Genomic DNA, 22,785 nt, shown 5'->3' on the forward strand with positions numbered 1-22,785 from the left:
TGTGGCAGCTAGGATACATGTCGGTCATTCTCCTGTGATGTTCTCCAATCACGATTCCTTGTTTTCCACCAAATATTCTTCTTAGTTCCCAAAATGCACAGCTTTGCATTATATACCATAAAGTTTCATCCTGTTTCTGCTCCTCCAACCCCCAGGTTCCTCCAAGTCTCCCTTGGAACTGCTTTGCTGTTCCTGTAGGCTGATCAGGGCTGCTACCTCCGAGCCATCAGCCAGGCTCACTGGCACGCTCCCCACGCTGGTGTGAGCCAGGGCCAGACGCACTGAGAATCTGCACCTTGCTGCGATAAAAAGAGTCACATGTCCCAACAATACTAGCGTTTGGGGATGATGAAGCAAGGCAGTATGAAATCACTTTATAGGGACTCCCTGTGCAGACCAATATCTGTTTTAATTTGGCCCAAACCAGAATGCTCTTTGGTAGCGAAGAAGATGAAGGGTTGGCCAAAACACAGTGGATTTCTTGCTGGATCTGAATGGCTTTGCAACTTTCAAACACCCAGAGGTCGCACGGTTTCAGTTTTTGGTTAGGCACAAGTGCTATCCCAGTTACAAGAGCTCCAGGTGTTTGTGTGGAGGTTAATTCCACATTTGACCTATTATTATTATAATTTATCATGACCTATATTGCATCAGAGCTATAAGTACAAGCACCATCATGCTAGGCACAGGTAATTAGGTTTGTTTCCAAGTGGTAATATAAATATTTGAAAAATACCTAGAGAAAGTTTATGGTGCGATTTTCATCTCTCTCTTATTCAGAAAGCGTTTTCCATGAGCCTTGCAATTTTTGTTTCAGGTAAGCACCTGCTTTGTGTGTGCCGCCTGATACTGTTTCTTGACAGAGGGGGCTGAAACAGTAAAACTCGGAACAGAACCAGTAAAACTGGAAACTGAAACAGTAAAACTCAGAGCCAAAGTGGTTCAAAGTTTAGAAGTGTCTACAACATGGTCATGTTAGGGGCAATTTTCTTCTGGTGACAACTTCATTGCAGTCTGTGAGATGCTACGGATCTTTATCTTTGCTAAATCTTACAGGTATATTTTAACAGAACACAGATTTTTTTTCCCCCATGTCATTATCTTTATCTCTACCACTATTAAAATACTGACTTGTTCTATGAAGAAACAAATATTCTTTGCACAATTGGCTTTTATTCAGACCTCTTGAGACCTTGAGGAAGCAGATCAAAACAGTATTGCTCTGCAGAGAGACTGTGAGATGCAGTGACAGGGTTGTGCTCAGGCTGGCTCGCTACCCACAGCACTGTGTGGGCATCACAAATCAAGTTTTACATTGCCTTTTGATGTCGTCAGACTGAACAACACAGTCTTCAGAGGCTGTGCCTGGGCTACATCATGTTGGAGGTGATTTCACAACCCTGTTTCTTATTTATGTATGCAGTATGATTCTGGGACTTGGGAGGTGCATAGAAGGACTGCCTGGAAAAATAAAGTGTATTAAAACACATCTTGATACAATTCTCCTGTAATGATTTTCTGGATGCAAATATCAAACAACTTCAAATCCATGAAATCAATCAGTGGAAAACAGACCTGCAAATGGCATACAAGAGAGAGCCCTGAAGGCTGGAGGACTGGTCCTCACTACTTGCATCTCAGCTGCCAAAGTCATTTACTGGAAGTGTCCCCTGTGCAGAGCTCCTCTATGCATACAGGACAAGTTGTGAAGATTCCTGTGGTCCTTGGGATTCTTTCTACTGGGTGATGACCCAGAAACTTATTAATACATTTCTATCACTTCTAGCTTTCCAGCCTCCTATTCTTGTCTTATGGTGTCCTCTTGTATTCCTAGAAGTGAAATGTAAATGACATCTTCATCTGAAACATAGAAACATCTAAAAATGACCTTGTAAAAGCAAACGCCCCAGGCAGGCCCTATGAAGAGCTCAAGTCAAAAAAAGCAAGAAGGTAAAGAGAGGCTATGAGGGATCATAGGAGCTAAGATATGACTGACGTTACAAGTAACAGAAAGCACTTCCTGTGGCACAAGCCGTCAGATTACAATCCATACAACCTATGCCCATTCTAATGATGGTCAATCAATGCGAGTAATTTTGGCTATTTAAATGCAATAAAACTGTCTAAAGTTACTTCCTTAATTCATTTTTCCAAAGGGACAAATTCAAACCTTAATTCATACTTCCATGAGAGAATACATGTCCCAAAGCTGTAGACACTAGAAGTGCTCTGAACCAGGTAAGGTCCATGTATAAGTCCCATGTTGAAGACGATGAGGAGAACATTGTACATGAGTTACTCGCTTGCTTCCTTTAACTTCTCTCTGCTGGGCTTAGTAGGAAGTGAAGACCTTGGAGATACAAAATGTGGATCTGGCAGAGAGAAAATGCCCAGAGGAATTAGGATGGTGTTCCTATGATCACTCAAAGCGTCTGTGGCATCCACTGACCTTTCCCATATTTGGACTGTGGTCAAGAAGGACTTCTCCACTACAGCCATGTCATCTCCTGTCTGGCTGATTTCACCTTATTTCAGAGGTAACATAGATTGTTTGGATAACACATTTTACGTCCCTGTCTGTCTGCAAGGGAAAACCAGCTCCTACTACCTTGGCTGTTGTCATCTTGGTTTGTCGTCATGGAGCCTGCTATTTTGGATTGCGTCTGTTATACCCAGTACACCCAGTATCTTCAGAGGGGGGCTCTTGGGGTTCACGGTAGTTGTTTTGACCACAGATCCCAGGTGAAATGTGAGTTCCTGGTTACTTTCTGCTGTGGGGATTGTAACATCAAGATTCAACTCTTAAAGAAAAGAGGCTGATGAGGGAACCTGTTTGAATTGCACCTCATACAGGCAACTTTATTGGTGGCATTCCTAGATTGGGAGGGCTTGAATTTGCAATAATGTTAATTCTTCTCTTTTAAAATGGATTTAATTTTTAATGCAGATATTTCTTCTGTGGCAGTCATGATTGCCTGATCTCCTGTGCATTGGAGAGATTCTGTTGACTTTCCTCCGTGTGATTTGAAGTAAAGTTCAATCAAGATAAGTCCCAGTGTTGTGCCAGGTTCTAGCTCACCATTGTCCCATGTTCCTACATGCCATCCGCATGCCCTTTGCCTTTAGTTGCAGCCTGCTCTTCTCCACAGGCTTCCTGCAAATTCCTCTCCGTGTGATTATGTATACCTCCATCAGAAACTGGGCTGGGTGTGGGATTTTCATTTTGTGGTAACGTGGGAAACGACTGTGCCTAATGGGATGAGACCTTGCCAAGTGACATTATAGATCTGCACTAGGGTCTGAGAATTTCTTCCAAGATTTCTTTTCTATGAAATTGAGTTTACCCCAGGCCGTGAGACACCATCTGTAAACTGCACGGATCACAGGGGGCATAACATGCGCATTGTCTGGGGTTGGCTTTGCTGTGGACTGCGTCACGTAACTGCGGGGGTGAAGATACCTTTTCAGTGGTGACATATTACAAAGGTTACACAGTTGTTCCCCATCGTAGCTGCCATATGATACGGTCCCGGTTCTCTGCAGCTCAGCAGGCTGCTCCTACAGCTGCGGCTTGAGCAACTCATGGCCACTAATAGGTGGAAAACAGAGTCAGGCAGAGTCAGCTCAGCAGGGTACTGAGGGAGCACAGCCCCTCATCCAACCCTGTTAGTGCCGTGCTGTGCAATGCAGCCTCGGGCTCCCGGGATGGGGTGCCGCTGTGCAGTCTCCCCTCACCACGCCGCTCAGCATGCAGGCACGCCAACCTCCTGCAATTAAGTGCCACATCTTCCAGCAATCACTTAATCCACTGTCCACAGAGCGAGGCTGAAAGCCATCCTTCCCTGCCAAGAACCCTAGGAACTCAAAAGTATGTGATGGTGAACATCTAGAAACTAGCACTTTTGACCGTGGTTACCCCCCTTGACCTGGCGGGTGTGCGAGTAGCCCTGCTCTGGGCTTTTCAGCATTGTCCTGCGCTGCAGCACTGTTGCAATCCCTGACTTCTTACGCTGTGGAAACTGAGGCAAACAAAGGCTGAGTAAGTAGACCAGTGCTACACAGCAAGCCTGTGGCAGAGCTGGGAACCAAACGCAGACTTTCTGACTCCCGGTCCTGGGCTTTAGCTACCCACTGAGCGCTGACGTGGGACGAAGTGAATCTCACCAGAGACATCAGATAACCACAGTTTAATTTGGTTTCTCTGTGCTCCGTACCCTGGGGAGATAGCAGACCTCTGGCCACGAAAGGCAAGTTATTGAGAGATTTACTGTTAATTCCTCCTTATGAGGTCCATCTTGTTATGTTTGGAGTTGCCATAGGTTTCTGTTTGTTTTGCCTGTTTTTTTGCGTGTGGGGCTTGTGTATTTTATTAAGCCCTTGGCTAGTATCTTGCACATGTTTAAGATTTTATAAGGGTTTCTTTCGAGGTTATTCATTATAGCTTTCAAAGGTGGCCTATTCTGCAGGCTTGCTATTGAATGCCAATCTTTGATAGACTGATGTCTCACACAGGGGAGAAGACCATTTCTCATACGCTCATAATTAGTGTTCCCAAAGGGTTCCCCAGCTGCTTTTCATAGCTCTACACTCACGTTGACCTTGGACTTTGAATGCTCCATGGCTTGTTGAAGTACAGTCATCAGAGAGAGAGACTGAGAGAGAAACCTCCTTTTATTTTCATCACTTAAAAAAGAAAAGTCATCCAAGAGATACCTTGCTAGTACCTCGTATTTTTAGATCTGCCACTGATCTGCTGGAGACCACAGGGAAGGGAGCTGACCGCTCTCTGCCTCATCTGGCTTTTTCCTCTGCCTTGTCTGCTGGTGCTGTGGGCAGTGGAAGGTTTTTGGTGACCTTAGTTATCGCTCTAAGACTTTTCATGTTCTTACCTTTTGGTAGTTATGTCCTTAAAAATTCTGTTTCAGACACACAGCAAATTAATTAGGTTGGGGAAAAGATTTGGAGTGTGTAGAGTATTCTATTAGAAAGAGAAAACAGCTGCTTTTTTAGTACAAGTATGTATTTTTTGATTCAATGTGTAATTTAACCTGAAATTTAGAAAGATTTTTTCTTTGATCTACTTCATATTAAACATGCAGCATGTGTTTGCTGGTTGATTTAAATTCTGGAGGAACTATTTCTATTATTTCACTCCATATACAGAAGCAAGAGCATCATTTCCATTAGTAGATTTCCTTCCTCTGGGAAATGCTGAATTTTATTCTAATTAATAAGATTTTTAAAATAAACCTTACTTAAAAGGATATGAAATGATAACATCCATGAAAAGGTTAATATTTTCTCTAAGCCCAAAGACAGATTTGCTTGCAGTCTTTTTGGGGATGTCCCTGTGTTTTTCACAAAAAAACGAGTTCTAAGAATGGGTGTCTGATAATTTTTCAGCTGCCTCCCCCTCGTGGTAAATCTGAAAAACCTCTTTGCATGGAAATACTGAAAAGCTGGGTAAAGCTCAGCACTTGCATTTCAACAGATTCTTTTTTTCTTTTTTTTTTTTTGGGGGGGGGAGCTTTAAAAAGCTGAACAAATGTGAATTAAGGCAAGAACATACCAGCTCCTTCCAGGAAGCAAAAGCCCAACTCAGCTTAAATAAAAGAGCACAGATACCTCAAAGAACTTGGTGTACCAGCTGCAACTGGCTTGAGGCTTTTTCTATCTCTCAGAACTATGCTCTTGCCCTTCCCTCTCCCCTCCCACTTCAGGCAGGCCGAAGGTTGCAGCAGAAACTTCTCTCTTCTTTTTCTGTGTGCCAAGTGCCCGGGAGGGAAGGCAGGGGCTCCCTCCCCAGCCCTGGGGCTCCTAGTCTTCCTCGTCTCTCTCCAGAGTTGTGGTTCTGCCGCTGTACATGGGCTCCAAATACTGATCCCTAGGCTTTGTGGTTTTTTCACACTGATATGAAGCTAAAATATTCACTACAGCTTGGAAGAGGAAAGATTTGGCAACGATGTTGACTAACGGTCAGTCCAAATGAGAGATGAGCATTTCCTCCACAAGCATCCCAAGGAAGAGAGATGCAAAGCCACATTCCACCAGGCAATGTGTAACCCAAAACATGGTGGTTTGCAATCAAACAAAGTAGGACTCTCTTCAGTGTCTGTATCATACAGTATGATACAGTACATCTGTATCATACACAGAGAGCAGCCTCTTCACGATGGAGCGAACAGTCACCATTCCTGAGACCATCATTTTCCCTGAGCTTGTTGTCCTTCTAGTCTGTAAAGGTCTTACGTGGTGCCTGAGATCCCTCCGGTTCTCTAAAAAGAAAGCGTACTCCTTCATTTCCTCTGCAACATGATCCTCTGAAGTGCCGGATGGACTTGAAAGGGAGGAGGAGGACAGCCTTTGTGGTTAAGGCTGTAGATGGTGACTTAAGAAAATGGGCTCATTTCCTGGTTTTACCACAAATTCTGTGTGGTGAGGAGGAAGCTGCTCATATATTCTGAGCTTTTAGTGCCTTGTGTGCTAACCAGAGAAAAGGGCCTCTACTTCCCTTCATCCTTTGTGTTTTTTCCATTTATCTGGAAAGTGTCTGGGATAAGAAACTTTCTTCTGCATTGTACATCTACACCAAGGAAACAAGGTCCCCGATGGGGCTGGGGCCTGCCATAATGCTAATAATAATTTGGATACATTTAAAAATCAGACAGCTATCCAGGCTTCTGTCCTCCCTCGCTGTTAATGTCCCCATAACCAGTGACAGTTGTCATAAGTGACATCAGTTGGCCTCATCCTTCCGGGTGCATCCCTGCTTTCAGGAGCAGGCCCACAGAAAGGTCATCATCATTGACAAGACAAAATGGCCTGTAGCCACCAGGTGTCCCCCTTCTCCATGGTTTGGAGGAGCACTGGGCCATCCCACGGAAACCCGTACGTTACTGTAAATTTGAAGTGAAATGCTGCTTGCAATTCTGGCCCCAAGCGATGGGCGCTTTCGTCTTCCCTCTAAGCAATGCAGTGGTGGCAAAGGCAGCCCTTGGCATGGCCCTTAGCATGGTCCCAGTATGAGAACAACAGAGTTTAATGTACAATCACAAACTCATATCCCACAGAGTGAGAACATTAGCTGCAGAGTGCTAAAGGGATGTACTTTCAAAATGTTGAAAGTCTGATTCTTTTCCCCAAAGAGGTGCATTTTGTTTCTTAAGCAGACAGCCTAACATGTTACAGTCTAAAGATACAGTTTTTGCTAAGTGGTGAGGGTACAACTTTTCAAGCATTTCAATGATTGTAGTTGCAGAGGATTTGATTCTGCCTCAACCTGTGCAAGAATTTCTGGGATGTGCTTCTTTTTGCACAAAAACCTAGTTTTCTATTGACGTGTAATTCTTTAATTAAAAACAGAGGGGGAAAAAGGCAAAACAACCCAAACTAGCAATCCTCCCACAGGGGCTAACGTGCTTACTTTTCTGTCCTGATTGTCAGAGCACACTAGTGCGTTATGTGCAGGCTCAAGTCTCTGTTTGGCCTAATGGATAGATTCTTTCTTTCTGAATTTCTCTGAATCAGGCAACATGAGGTGCTGAGCCTGGGTTTCTAATGAGCCAGACCCAGTGGTGCAGGAGAGCAAATCTCCCCGCTGTAACACATCTTTTCCTCTTTAGAATATCCTTTATTATATGATTTAAAATATCCTTTATCCTTTACCTTCAGCAAAATTAAATTTCATATGCTTCAAAAAGCTCTGATTAGCTCCAAGTGAATGTTTTTGCAACCACAATGGACATAACATGTACCCTGAGGGCTGCAAGACTCACGGAGAAAGGGAGAAGGCAGGACGCACGGGGTGCATGGGGTGCATGGGGAAGGCCTCTGACAATGGGATATGCATGTTTAATTTACCACTTGAGGGCAATGTAGAAGTGAATAATAAAGAGTGGGCCTTGAGAACTGGAATAAAAATAGTGTTTTGTGGAGGAAAGCATGGAAAAAATATGGAAGAGGGTGGAAAACAGACTCAGCACATGCTGATAGAATGAGAGGCTAAAGGAGAAGAGAGACAACCTAGGAGACCAGAGATACAGGTCTCCCTGTACGAACTGAAATGCAGCATTTTGGGGGCAATATTTTATTCTAACATTGAGAATAACAGCAACCAGGTTAACGTCCATGAACACTGAAACATTTTAGGTCAGTGGGGCACTTCTCTTCATTATTTTAATGTGACCATTTGTGTGTCCAGGGCAGATAAATCTAGTTCTTGGGATATAAATTAGTATTTTTTCCTGTTTGCTAATCTACGAATCATTCAAATAAATCAACTGATCAGCAATGGCTATTCCCTACTGTTTCTCTGAGTGGAGAGGCTTAGTGTGAGATTAATTTCATGTTATTCCAGCAAACTCACTGGCAGGCCTTCTTCTGGGCTCCCTCTACAGTTCATGGGGAGAACATGAGATTTTAAAGATGTGCTCAATCATAAAGAAACAGCTCTAACTTTACGCATTTATAGGAATAACAGTATTAACTGCAGGGATTTAAACAAATATAAAACATATTTACTAGATATTTGCAAATAAACTGTTCCTCTCACAGCTGCATGGTAGGTCTCTTGACTAATATTAGCATAGTGTCTCTGGTCATAGAACAGGTGTTCATACCTGTGTAATGCATAAACTGGGATTGGTAATGGGAAAATCAGAGCAGAATTTTCCCTCAGGTCACACTAAATTTTGTGCCTGCACTAGATAGCTCATATTACAAAATTTAGCATGGTAGACATAACTAGAATGGCTTTTTTCCAAAAGATATTTTTCCTGCTGAAATGCTACGGCATTGTAAGACATTGAGATTGCAATAGTTCTGATGTTAAAAATAGCAAGTAAAGATTTGAACACTGTAACACTTTTCTTTCATGAAGGTTGTAGTGCTCATAACAATGCAACTCCCTTCTCACAAAATGGGTTGAAGACATGGAGATCACGCAGGGCAGCACTAAGGAAGGTTATTGGGGGCATTTTGGCACTGGGTGTACTGAAGGGGAGACCATAGTTTACAGTGCTGGGGAAATATCTATAGACAAAAGGAGTTACTTGACTTAGAATGGAACTCATATGCCATAGTGCACATAGTCCTTTTTTCAAAGGAAGTGATGGACGAGTCACAAGAAGTGTCTCAACAAGAAGCTGGGTTTATGTCTCTTCGAAAATATCGGAAATCAAATCCTGCCTTTGGAGAAGAAAAAGCCACAAACTTAAGAGTAGTGAATGATCTTAATGTACAAGGGGTCGTGGGTTCATATCCCCGATAAACTCTTCAACTTGCCTGCAAAGGGGAAGCTACCTATTGAAGAGTTTCTCCTGGTGCCTGAGCTTTGCTTGTAAGATCCAATGGAAGAAAAACATGAGGAATTATGTGAAAATCCAAATAAAATGAAGGGAAAGCAGAGGGATAAAGGGGAAGCAATGCAACAATGATAAGCTAATGCACAAGTATAAATTATTTTGGGTGTGAAAGGAGTAGATGAACTGTTAAAATAAAGTGATTGAGTGAACCATTTTGCTTCTTAGAAAATCAGTGGTTGACTGCATTCCGCTCTAATTACACCTGGCTCAGGATTAGCTGGGTTTTATTCATCCAAAGACTGTTTAAATTTGTCCAGACAGTCAAATACTGCATTGCTTGGTAGTTGATGCGTCTCTTGCAAATCAAGGTAATTTGCAAGATGATCCTGAGAAATACTCGATAGCTTGCGTTATATTAGAAAACCATTGCACAAACCGGCCTGATTCTCGGGGGGCAGATAGAGATGTGGGGTGAAAGTAATTTTAAATAATCTTTCTTCCCTCTCTCCTAGATTCTAACCTGCTCCTTAAACCACTCCTCAGACACCTAGAGGAGTCCTGGCCTTGTGCTCTCCAGCACTCAGCATTTCCTAGCACATAAGGTTGCTGGGGTGCTAAACCAGGAAGAACTTTACAAACTCTCTACATTAGAGAGACATGGACCTGTTAGGGCGGGTCCAGAGGAGGGCCACAAAAATGATCAGAGGGATGGAACACCTCTCCTATGAGGAAAGGCTGAGAGAGTTGGGGTTGTTCAGCCTGGAGAAAAGGCGGTTTCGGGGAGACCTTATTGCAGCCTTTCAGTACTTACAGGAGGCTTATAAGAAAGATGGGGACAAACTTTTTAGCAGGGCCTGTTGTGACAGGACAAGATTTTAAACTGAAAGAAGGTAGATTTAGACTAGATAAAAGGAAGAAATTTTTTCCAATGAGGGTGGTGAAACACTGGAACACGTTGCCCAGAGAGGTGGTAGATGCCCCACCCCTGGGAACATTCAAGGTCAGGTTGGATGGAGCTCTGAGCAACCTGACCAAGTTGAAGATGTCCCTGCTCATTGCAGGGGGGTTGGAACTAGATGATCTTTAAAGGTCCCTTCCAACCCAAACTATTCTATGATTCGGAATTAATCAGTGCAAGTGCAGGGAGTGTGCATATATGCATGAACATGTGCCTGATGAGGGACAAGGCTAGTCTTGTTCCAGCTGTTTGAACAGCATAAAGCAGGCAGGGATGTGTTGATAACAATAGCAATGACCACAAAGAAATTGGCACAGTTAGTGCCAGATGAGGACCCAAGATCTATCTAACCTGAACTGAACCAGTATGGGGTTTAGCATCCATTTCAAGGGGCCTCATCCTTTCAAGGATGGCTTAAAAGTTACTAAAAAACTTCAGCTGTTAATGCTTGCTCACAGCTTTACTTTAGGCTTCATTGGCTAAAATAGGCCTTTAGATGTCTACATGTAGACACCAAATTTAGGAGACTTAGCCTAGAGCTGAATTCCACCCTGTGTGTATCTAGCTCAGGAATTGCCAAACTGGAGGTTGCTAGCTCCTCCGGAGAAGGAGGAGGCTAGGCCAAATATGCTGAGATTTGGCCCTCTGCCTGTTTTTCTCAAGAGAGGGCTGTTTCCTACCACATGGTTATAGAACGGCTGTGGCATAAGTGCTACTCTGGTATCTCTAACAGAGAGATACACACACCCCGCAAAGCTTGGGCCCACAGTCTAGGCAGTTGAATGTCTGCACAATTGTACTTATGACCTGTTTGTACAATCCTGCTACATACAGGATTTAACATATGTGAAACTGCCACCCTCAGGCTCCGTATTCCTTGGGGATATTGCCATACAATATCTAGCACAAGCAGGGTCACAGGCTGCTTTTATGAGGCAGAAATGCTGCAAGACACAATTTAATATTTCAGTAGTACTTCAGACCCAAACCCAAACTCCGGATCACCTAATTATTCTTCCCCATCACCACTATGTTTCAGGGCACACCGCATCCAAACCTAACTTTATTTACATCATCCTGTCTCCCAGGCTAACTTACTCTGAAAGAAACCTCCCTTCTGATGTGTGCCTCACAAATTATTCATCCTTTCCTGCACCAGGACACTGCATACCTGTTAGGGCAGCAATTAGGATGAGGTACACTAAGAACATCACAAGATAGGGTCTTTTGATTTTAGGAGTCTGCAGACCCTTTTTCTTCCCATTGCTTTTAGCTGTTAAAAGTTGGTAGTTTAAGAAAAACAACTTTAGGAAAAAAATATTTTGAATCACATAAAGTTTATTTACTTAGTAAAGTTATATTACAATATATACAGTTTCTATTTACATATACACCTTTCTAAGAAATGAAGCACCATATGATACAGTTAGTATTTTAGAGGAATTTACAGAATTTTTTTTTTGGCATCCAAATAGTTATATCTACAGACACACATCAGTTAGAACCAAGTTCTCCTAAGGCGCCGACTTCAGTGGGGTTTGGATTAGACTGCTAGTGAAGTTACCAAAGAGAAATTTAATTGCTGCCAACTATCAATCTGCTATGCTTCAGGATAAGAGACCTAAGCTACGTCATTTCAGAGTCTATGTGCAAACTTAATCCTCAGAGAAAGTCGGAGGTACAGATAGAAGGTATTTTATAAGACATAAGAATGCAACACTTTCGTCAGCAAGATTTTACTGTCATCAGAAACAGAGTTTCATTAGAATGGAAAAAGAACACTGCTTAAGTGTTTATCCACATTATGCTAAGTGAAGTTAAGAACCAGGAAGCTTATGTGATACAGTATCATGCATTCCCCAAGGAATCCATTTACTCTTAAAGAGCCCAGTCTTACAGCTACTGAAGCTCTTGGCATGATCCCCTTAAGTCAAGGAGAAAGACTAGCTGTTCGCCTTGTAATCTTTATGTCATCGTCAAGAAAAAAAGAAGGCTCTGTCCAAGGTACAAAATTTCCTTCAAGTGAGTAAAAGACATTTGGAGGGGGGAAATGTAAAATGAGGTATTTAATAAACTACAGGAAAAAAGAAAGCGCCTAGACTGTTTTGAAAAACATCTTAGATATTTTACATATGTAATTGTTACATTCACCTGATTGTGGGTCAAGTTTTGTATAAACTATTTATACCTTTTGCGCTACCTAATTTATGCTTTTCATATTTTGGCTTCACTAGACGTTGGATCTAACGGCTGGAAGAAAGCATTGTTACTCTGAGGACAGTTATTATGACAGACACAGGTGTTGATCAACATCATTGGCTTTCTTAGGACTTTGCCCTGAGGACAGCGGAACTCAACTTGAATCGTTTTGGTGTTGTGTGGGGTACAGCATCGCCCATCATTGCAGAGACCACAGTAACGAGGTTTGTATGTCTGCACACTGGTGCAGTTCTTGTATTCAAAGCGAACAGCTTCCAGGGACTTCTTTGTTCGGACACATTTCTTCCCTTTCTAAGAGAAATATGAAGAGACATTAGATACATCATTCCATAAGACAGAAAGCAGTTAAAAATTGACATGCAAGGATATAGGTCTATTCTGAAAACCTAAATTTGTTGTCTTTGCTCATTCAACAGCAATAAGACTCTGCAGCTACTTCAGTAGTTACTTACAGGCAAGATCTGACCTTTGACACCAGTGTGTTATTGGGCCAGTAATAAATGACAAATAATTAAAGCCCACTCTTGTCATCTGAGACAAGCCAAACCAAAATTCATTATGACACTATACTCTATTGGAAAACTTTTCAGGCTAATGTAGTTCCATCAGAGAATCAGGAAGCCAAATGAGTAAGTTACAGGACTAGATTCAGGGGAAAAAAAGAGGGTTAAAACAAACCTCAAAAATTATTGCCAATTCTTGTGACCCAAGGCAGAATCAGCTTTATCCATGTTATTCTTAACAGACGGTTGTCTAACTTGTCCTTGGAAGTTTTCAGTGACAGAGACTCCACGTCTGGCCCAGACAATCCTAACAGTTCACTATTCTTACTTCTTGGACGTTTTTCACTCATGTCTTAATTTTTACGCAGTATAAACTCACCATTTCTTGTTGTATCCCCCAGGGACTCAGAACAGGCTGCAATGTCTGAATACAGTTATGAGAATGCATCTCCATTCTCTTGCATTCAGAAAAAGTTCCGTTGAATCAATTCGTCCCTAGCAGAACAGGTTTTCTAGACCTTTGATCATTCTTGTTAGTCTCCCCGACTCTTCCCAAATGTTTCATATCCTTTTCAAAACACAGTATTTAAAACTGCACAGAGTATTCAGCAAAGGCCATAGCAATGCTTTCCAACACTCAGAATATTACATAAAGTGATGGTCCTTTTACCTAGCTACATGTTATTCTCCCTGACAGTAACACTTGTATAATGTGTAGAAGCAGCAAAAAAGTTAGCTCCCTCAAATACACATTTATTGCACCTGAAGTGTCAGTTGGATTTGCTTTTGGAAAAAGCATCATAAGGATTAAGGTAAGGTTTAATTTACCCAAGCAGATTTTGTAGGATTTCACGCACGCCTCTGCAGTTCCAGATGCTCAACAGACTAGAAATCTGATATATCCATCTGCATGATTGGAGCAGCTCTGAAGTATACATACAGGTAGTACAATTGCATTTGTGGAAGAAGTTAGAACTGCATGAGCTGTGAAAATTGTCTGCACATGCAATACATCTGATTTGTTTGGGATGGCTCAAATTATCATAGAATCATAGAATGGTTTGGGTTGGAAGGGACCTTTAAAGGTCATCTAGTCCAACCCCCCTGCCATGGGCAGGGACATCTTCAACTAGATCAGGTTGCTCAGAGCCCCATCCAACCTGACCTTGAATGTTCCCAGGGGTGGGGCATCTACCACCTCTCTGGGCAACCTGTGCCAGTGTTTCACCACCCTCATCATAAAAAATTTCTGCCTTATATCTAGTCTAAATCTACCCTCTTTTAGTTTCAAACCATTACCCCTTGTCCTATCACTACAGGCCCTACTAAAAAGTCTGTCTTTCTTATAAGTCCCCTTTACGTACTGAAAGGCCGCAATAAGGTTTCCCCGAAGCCTTCTCTTCTCCAGGCTGAATAACCCCAACTCTCTCAGCCTTTCCTCATAGGAGAGGTGTTCCATCCCTCTGATCATTTTCGTGGCCCTCCTCTGGACCCACTCCAACAGGTCCATGTTTTTCCTGTACTGAGGGCTCCAGAGTTGGACGCAGTACTCCAGATGGGGTCTCATGAAGGTGGAGTACACGGGCAGAATCACCTCCCTCGGCCTGCTGGAGGTGCAGCTCAAAGCTACTGAGCAAACATGGCAAATCTAACGCTTACCAAAAACGCTGGGCTTGCTGCACATATGCTAAAAGGTGTATTTACATACACTTGCATCTGGAGCATTCTAGACCACAATATTGCAACCTTGGAATTACAGCTGAAGAGACTCTGCTCCCCTGCCACTCTTTGCAGCATACCTTATCAGATGGCTCTTCATTATCACAAGGTCTTATCATGCAAAGCCGTGTCTGCTTCACCATCTCACACTGTTGATTTCTGTTGGTAACACGGGTGGAAAAGCCCATTCCACAGCTTTTGGAACAAGCACTCCATTCTGTTGTCTGCTCAATACAATTGGCACTTGAATCCGACACATCGATCCCCAGTGTGGCCTCTTGTCTGTAGGCTGGAGACAAAACCTCACAGAACTTTATTACAAGAAAAACTCATGTGAAAACCCAGTATCTAATTAAGCTCTACCACATCTGGGAAGAAACACATGAGACAAAAAAAAGGTCCAAAATCCATGCTTTTGACAGGATTTAGGAATTTTAAAAGCTGCCTTTTTAGGAGCCTTGGATGGCAACTTCCTACACCTAAAAATAACAGAAAGGTGCGTATCAGTGTAATCAGCAAAGCATTTAGATTCAGTTCACTCAAGTCCACAGCTGGAGAATTATTGCCAATTTTTTAACCAGTTTAGAATTCTACTTTAGTAACTCTTTGTTCCTCACTCTTTCCAATGGAAATACATCACGAATCTGTTCTGAAGCTACGTCATATAAATATTTATATTAGATATGATTTGAGAGAGGCTGAATGATTTATCTAAACTAATAAACAGCATGGAAGTAAAGTCCTTTATTCCTAGAGTCATAAAGTCACCCGATCCTGTCAATTATTGATAGATTATAGCCAGGATGATGGTGGGGAGGGAAGAAGGAAGTAATTTCCAGGTGTTATCACAGCTACTCAAAGACATAGCCAACTCTGATCATCATCCTGCCCTCATGGAAGTGTTAAGCTGTATTATGCAAATATTGCTAACTGTATAGTTTGGTTCAGCGGTTATCACAGGAGTAAACAGAGTGAGGCAACACAACTGAGCCGTCAGTCACAGTTCTTGCTGTTAAGCTCCTCTACAACAGCAAACAGCATTTTTGCCTTTTGCATGGTAAAGCTCCGGAAAAGGTGGCCTCCCAAGAGGGATGGTCGTTGCTGGAAAGAATGCAGATAATCCACCTGTAGGCATTTTACGGATTAGCCTGTCACTGTCAGACAAATCAAAGAAAAGGAAAGATAGTAGAAAGGTGCAAGCTTTTTATTTATACCTTATGTGCCTTACAACTGACACTTCATAGCACTCTGAAAAGCTATTAGAGCTTTTCTTCCTGGATCTTTCCTTACTTGTTTATCAAATGGATTAGGTGAGTTTCAGCATAACTAACTGCTTAAGACCACAAAGAGCAGTGACTGGAAGAGAATGCAGTGCCCTCAACCCTCAGTAAAACTAGCTTATTATTCATGTTGAACTAATAGTCTAATTAAAGGGGATGGAGACATAATTCAGTAAGAAAACAGGGGGAGAATATTATGTAGCTCTTTTCAATTACAAAAGCATTTTATGAGTTCTGCGTTTTGGAATGGGATGTTTTTTTTCAGATCCACTCACTGTGTTTATAACCACTGCTTCTCCAAGTACTTTGTAATGCTTTTAATGCCAACAATAATGATGAGAGCTCTAGCACAGACAGGCAGGAATTGGTTGGCATTTTAGCTACCATGCTGACCACTTGTAATAGCTGGGGAATTTAGAGGAAAAAAAAGTCTTTTGTAGACTAAGCTGTAGGATAGTATTTATGATGTAACATATTCTTGCAGAGCAACTAGCAAGACTGCAGCTTTGATTTGGCGGGGCAAGGGAGAATGTTTGGAGGTTTATGAGCTTACCCCTGTTTTATTCCACTCACAGAACTATCCTGTACCAGATGAACAGCAATTTCAGAACTGGTAACTAACTAAAGTTAACTACCTTTTAAAACTGCTATGCACATTCATCCTCTGAATATCTTTTCTTTTACCTACCGAGCTCTGCCTTTATTCATAACCACTAGTATACTTACTAGTGACTCTAGATGAGAAAAAAGATCAGAAAAAACCAACCGCACAAAGCAATGTGTCTTAGATTTGGCAACCCCATGGATATTTCCAGTATGATATCACCTCCTCCTCACAATGACTGTGATAGATAGTTTTAGTTTCCTCACCAGCCATAGCAAAACCTCCCAAAATCACTTCATCTTTAGGGTCACAGATCCACTTCTCACAGCACTCTCCAGGGACTTCGATTTTTCTGGGGAAAGGACAGTCGGGGCCGGGGAGCAGCAGGTCCAGGTTACAGCGGGGCAGACAGCCGATCTGTCCGTCTCGGCAGGTGCACTGGTACTTGCAGCTGGGCTGGAACGTCTCTCCGTTGCGATAAATCATCCCATCAAACACGCAGTTGTCTCCCTCCAGCACTGGTGAGAAAAGTGAATGCATTTCACTGAGACAGAGGGAGTCGGCACCTCCCGGCGCCTCCCACAGCACTGCGGCGGCCGTCCCTCCCAGCCCCAGAGCACCGCTCCCGCAGCGGCGGAAAGCCGTCGGCCCGCCGCGGCGCAGGCAGTCCTGAGGAAGAGCCGCTCCGTCTGAGGGAAGGCGGGAGAAGAGCGGGACAGCGACACCCCTCCGCCGACAGCGCGGCGGGCCCCGGCCCGGGGAGGGCCTCCCCACCGCCCCGGGGAGGGCTGCCGCAGGCGGGGGACGCCGAGCCGGCCTCCCAGCCCCGGCGACCCCGGCCCGGCCGCCCGCCGCCACCTACCCATGCATATGCCGGCGGCCCCGCCGCCATCCTCGGGGCCGCGGTCGCAGTAGAGGCCGCTGCTCTCGTCGCAGGGCAGCAGCGGGGAGCAGCTCTCGCCGCGCTGCCGGGCGCACACCAGGCAGCAGGAGCAGCCGTCCAGCACGGCGGGCACCCCCGGGGCGCAGCGCGGCGGCTCGGCCGGGCAGCGCCCGCCGCAGGGCCGGGGACACGCCGGCTCCCGGCCGCTCACCTGCGGGGACAAAGCGGCCCCGAGGGCCAGGTCACGGGGCCGGCCCGGCGGCCGGCTCCCCCCACCCGCCGGCCCCGCCGGGCGCCCCGCACTTGCCTCGAACAGCCGGAGGAGGAGGAGGAGGAGGAGGAGCAGCAGGGCGGGCCGGCCCTGCCCGCCGCCCGTCACCATGGTCCCGGCCGCTGCCTCCCCGCCGCGGCGCTCGGCTCTGGCGGCAGAGCCATTGCAGCCGCTTATATAGAGGCCGTTGGGGACCCCCCCCTCCAACACCACCCCCCCTCAGAGGGCAGCGCGGGCCGGAGGCGGGGAGCTGGAGCCGGGCCGGGCGCTCCGCTTTCCCCGCTCCTCCCGCCACCTGCGCCGGCGGCGCCGAGCCGCTGCCCCAGTCCCGCCGGGCCCGCACCACCCTGCCCAGCCCGGCTCCGGGCGGCACAGGCGGGAGCCCTCTCCCCGGGGGCGTTACATGGAGAGGGGACCGGAGCCCCGGGCGCAGAGCCGGCCCCTTCCCGGGGGTCGAGCCGGCCGAGCGCCTGAGGCGAGGGGCTCCCCGGGCGGGGGCTGCCGCCCGCAGCCCGGCCCTACGGCCCCCCTAAACCACCCTGTTTGCCTGCGGCATCTCCCAGACGAGCTATGCTGACGGTTATAAATTGTAGGGAAGCACGATGCTGCCTCTCTGCTGTTGAGGGGCTATGCCATGGTCTGTGGCACGGCCAACGTGGTTGGGCAGCACTTGGTGTTCGAGACTGGCCACCCCAAACACAAGCAGCTCTTGGGGCTGCACTGCTTCTGGCCCTTGCCTGAGGCTTCTTGAGCTTTGCGGGCATTACGGAGGCGCGAATGGGCCCCATGAAGGTAAGGGGCTGTGTGGTGATGTGTGCTCCCCAGCAAACTCTTCAGTTTCAAGTCACGGGCACTGTTCGTTACCAGAGGGGTGCGAGTGTATCGGCTGGTAGGAAACGGGAGTTGTACAGGGAGCTCTTTGAGGTCTGTGCACCATGAAACTCCTGTGATGAGCTGAAAAGGTAACAGACTCCCCAGTGCTCGCATGGCGTGTGCAGCCATGGGAGGTGCAGAGCCAACATGTCAGGCCTCAGGAATGCTTTGGAGAAGTAACTCCAGTGCTCTGTGCTGTGCAGTTATTTTAGCGTGTGCAGGACGGATTTAGGCCAAGCGTAAGGGAGACTAAATCTGTTAACGGGTTTTACTTGTCAGGAATTGCCTTCTGCCCAAGGCAGGCCTTCTTGGGTCTTGCTAGGATACAGATATTCTCGATGCCCGGTTGTCTGGGGCAGATAATATGCGCTGGATTCTGTTGTGGCTTGTTAAAGAGAAAATATTTGAAAAATAAACAAAAGTTGTAGACAGACTAGTGAAAACAAGATGCCTTTTAAGCTTAAGACATGACACAAGTGGTGCTTATGAATTTACAAGGCTGCTGTAGCTCTCAGCCAAAGAAATACTCAGCACAAAACCAGAAATCACCAGATACAAGTTTTGTTTTGGATAAAAGTCACCATTCCTTTCTCGATGCTGAGTGGCAACAGCAGGGTTTCTGGAGAAGCCTGTCATTCTGGGCAAAGCAGACTTCACCGGCGCAGAAACATGTAATCTCCAGTCACATATTGGCCCTTCGTTTTCTCATTCACAAACAGCAGGGCCAGCCAAGGGGAACATTGGGTTGTTCAAACCTTATTAGCAGCTTGGCCATGGGTTTGAGATTATTTCAGTCATCCACTGCCTTAGGTGTCACCTTCCTTATCTCCTTTTTCTTTTTTTTTTTCCTTTGCTTCTTTGCCTCTTGCCTCTGATTTAGGCAGTCAGCACAAAGCCACTTTTTACAGTACCTTGCTTATGAACAGAATGACCTATGATCTTGACCAAGTGTTAAGATTTGCTAAAGAGAAGCAAGGCTGATCCTGTAGTTTTCCCAGAAGCAGGACTGTAAGTCAGAGGGGCACATACAGGATCTGTTTTTGCCTGTCCCTCCATATATGAATCTGATGAGGTTTTCAGTGCCAATAATCATTCACAGCCACTGAAAGTTGCTTTCCCTCTCAGTGAGGTTACTTTACACCACTCTTAAATATCTTCTGGTCTATAAAAAAGGTTTCACCACATAAAACTGCAGAGAGAATCAAAGAAATGAAAAGAATATTTACCAGCATACTTAATTTGGGAAAAATAACCATTTTACATGCATTTAATAAATTTATTAAGTCCCTGTTTGTTTATAAAATACCGGTTATGAAAATAAGGTGATGCTGCAGTTTAGTACGATAGGGCCAAATACCTTTTCCGGGACATTTCAGTCCCTCCAAAGCATGCATAATTTGGAATCCATTGGAACTACCAGTTCTAGGATGCTGCTTCATCTTCCAGACAGTGACTCTTTTTGTCTGCACTTGTTTTACAACTTTTTTAAGGGTGACATACTTTTCTTATCATATGAAAGTATCCTTTGTTACTCCTCACAGAGTAAAATAATGATCAGGTGGAGGGAATCATAGAATCATAGAATCATTAAGGTTGGAAAAGACCTCTAAGATCATCGTGTCCAACCGTCAACCCAACACCACCATGCCCGCTACACCATGTCCCTAAGTGCCTCATCTACACGTCTTTTAAATACTTCCAGGGATGGTGACTCAACCACTTCCCTGGGCAGCCTGTTCCAAGGCCTGACCACTCTTTCAATGAAGAAATTTCTCCTAATGTCCAGTCTAAACCTCCCTTGGCGCAACTTGAGGCCATTTCCTCTCGTCCTATTGCTAGGGAGAGAGGGAGAAGAGACCAACACCCACCTCGCTACAACCTCCCTTCAGGTAGTTGTAGAGCGTGATGAGGTCTCCCCTCAGCCTCCTCTTCTCCAGACTAAACAGTCCCAGTTCCCTCAGCCACTCCTCATAAGACTTGTGCTCCAGGCCCTTCACCAGCTTCGTTGCCCTCCTCTGGACACGCTCCAGCACCTCCATGTCCTTCTTGTAGTGAGGGGCCCAAAACTGAACACAGGGTTCGAGGTGCGGCCTCACCAGTGCCGAGTACAGGGGCACGATCACCTCCCTACTCCTGCTGGCCACACTAGTTCTGATACAGGCCAGGATGCCATTGGCCTTCTTGGCCACCTGGGCACACTGCCGGCTCATGTTCAGCAGGCTGTCAACCAGCACCCCCAGGTCCTTTTCCTCCGGGCAGCTTTCCAGCCACTCTTCCCCAAGCCTGTAGCGTTGCCTGGGGTTGTTGTGGCCGAAGTGCAGGACCCGGCACTTGGCCTTGTTGAACCTCATACAATTGGCCTCGGCCCCTGGATCCAGCCTGTCCAGGTCCCTCTGCAGAGCCTTCCCACCCTCGAGCAGATCAACACTCCCACCCAACTTGGTGTCATCTGCAAAATTACTGAGGGAGCACTCGATCCCCTCGTCCAGATCGTTGATAAAGATATTGAACAGGACCGGCCCCAGGACTGAGCCCTGGGGAACACCGCTCGTGACCGGCCACCAACTGGATTTAACTCCGTTCACCACAACTCTTCGGGCTCGGCTGTCCAGCCAGTTTTCTACCCAGCGAAGAGTGTACCTGTCTAGGCCGTGAGCCGCCAGCTTCTCTAGGAGAATGCTGTGGGAGACAGTGTCAAAGGTTTTACTGAAGTCCAGGTAGACCACATCCACAGCCTTTCCCTCATCCACCAGGCGAGTCACCTGGTCATAGAAGGAGATCAGGTTGGTCAAGCAGGACCTGCCTTCCATGAACTCGTGCTGGCTGGGCCTGATCCCCTGGTTGTCCCGGACATGGCTTGTGAGCGCCCTCACAACGAACCGCTCCATAATCTTCCCTGGCACCGAGGTCAGGCTGACCGGCCTGTAGTTCCCCGGATCCTCCTTCTGGCCCTTCTTGTAGATGGACGTCACATTGGCAAGCCTCCAGTCGTCCGGGACCTCCCCTGTTAACCAGGACTGCTGGTAAATGATGGAGAGTGGCTTGGCAAGCTCCTCCACCAGCTCCCTCAATACCCTCGGGTGGATCCCATCCGGCTCCATAGACTTGTGAGCGTCCAGGTGGCATAGCAGGTTGTTAACTGCTTCCTCTTGGATTATGGGTGGTTTATCCTGCTCGCCGTCCCTGTCTTCCAGCTCAGGGGGCTGAGTACCCTGAGGATAACTGCTGTGAGTATTAAAGACTGAGGCAAAGAAGGCATTGAGTACCTCAGCCTTATCCTCGTCCTCGGTGGCAATGTTCCCCCCCCGCATCCAATAGAGGATGGAGATTCTTCTTGGCTCTCCTTTTGTCATTAATATACTCGTGAAAGCATTTTTTGTTGTCTCTCACGACAGTGGCCAGGTTGCGTTCTAGCTGGGCTTTTGCCTTTCTAATTTCCTCTCTGCACGACCTAACGAGATCCCTGTACTCTTCTTGAGTTGCAGGTGATAAACTCTCCTTTTTTTCCTGAGTCCCAGCCAGAGCTCCCCATTCAGCCAGGCCGGTTGTCTTCCCCGCCCGTTCTTCTTATGGCACATGGGGACAGCCCGCTCCTGCGCCTTTAAGACTTCCTTCTTGAAGAACGTCCAGCCTTCCTGGACCCCTTTGCCCTTCAGGACTGCCTCCCAAGGGACCCTCTCGACCAGTGCCCTGAGCAGGCCAAAGTCCGCTCTCTGGAAGTCCATGGTAGCGGTTTTGCTGGCCCCCCTCTTTACTTCACTAAGTATTGAGAATTCTATCATTTCATGGTCGCTAAGCCCAAGCCGGCCTCCGACCACCACATCTCCCACCAGCCCTTCTCTGTTCGTGAACAGCAGGTCAAGCGAGGCACCTCCCCTGGTGGGCTCGCTTACCAGCTGCGTCAGGAAGTTATCCTCCACACACTCCAGGAACCTCCTCGACTGTTTCCTCTCTGCCGTGTGGTATTTCCAGCAGACGTCTGGAAAGTTGAAGTCCCCCACAAGAACAAGGGCTAGCGACTGTGAGGCTTCTGCCAGCCTCTTGTAGAATATTTCGTCTGCCCCCTCGACCTGGCTAGGTGGTCTATAACAGACTCCCAGCAGGATATCTGCCTTGTTGGCCTTCCCCCTCATCCTCACCCACAAGCACTCGACCTCGTCATCACTACCATC

At 46.0% G+C, this 22,785-nt stretch overlaps 1 protein-coding gene across 1 annotated transcript; it reads right to left on the bottom strand.

Moving 5' to 3' along the window:
• Nucleotides 1-11,578: 11,578 nt before the first annotated feature.
• Nucleotides 11,579-17,851, bottom strand: CCN3 (cellular communication network factor 3). Its single transcript, XM_075144568.1, has 5 exons — nt 17,777-17,851; nt 17,449-17,680; nt 16,853-17,104; nt 14,783-14,991; nt 11,579-12,771 (listed from the first exon to the last, which is right to left on the bottom strand). The coding sequence occupies exons 1-5, from the start codon at nt 17,849-17,851 to the stop codon at nt 12,475-12,477; spliced, it is 1,065 nt and encodes a 354-aa protein (XP_075000669.1). The 3' UTR covers nt 11,579-12,474.
• Between the last annotated feature and the right edge of the window lie 4,934 nt (nt 17,852-22,785).

The sequence above is a fragment of the Calonectris borealis genome, chromosome 2, assembly GCF_964195595.1.
Source record: "Calonectris borealis chromosome 2, bCalBor7.hap1.2, whole genome shotgun sequence".
Classification (NCBI taxonomy): Eukaryota; Metazoa; Chordata; class Aves; order Procellariiformes; family Procellariidae; genus Calonectris; species Calonectris borealis.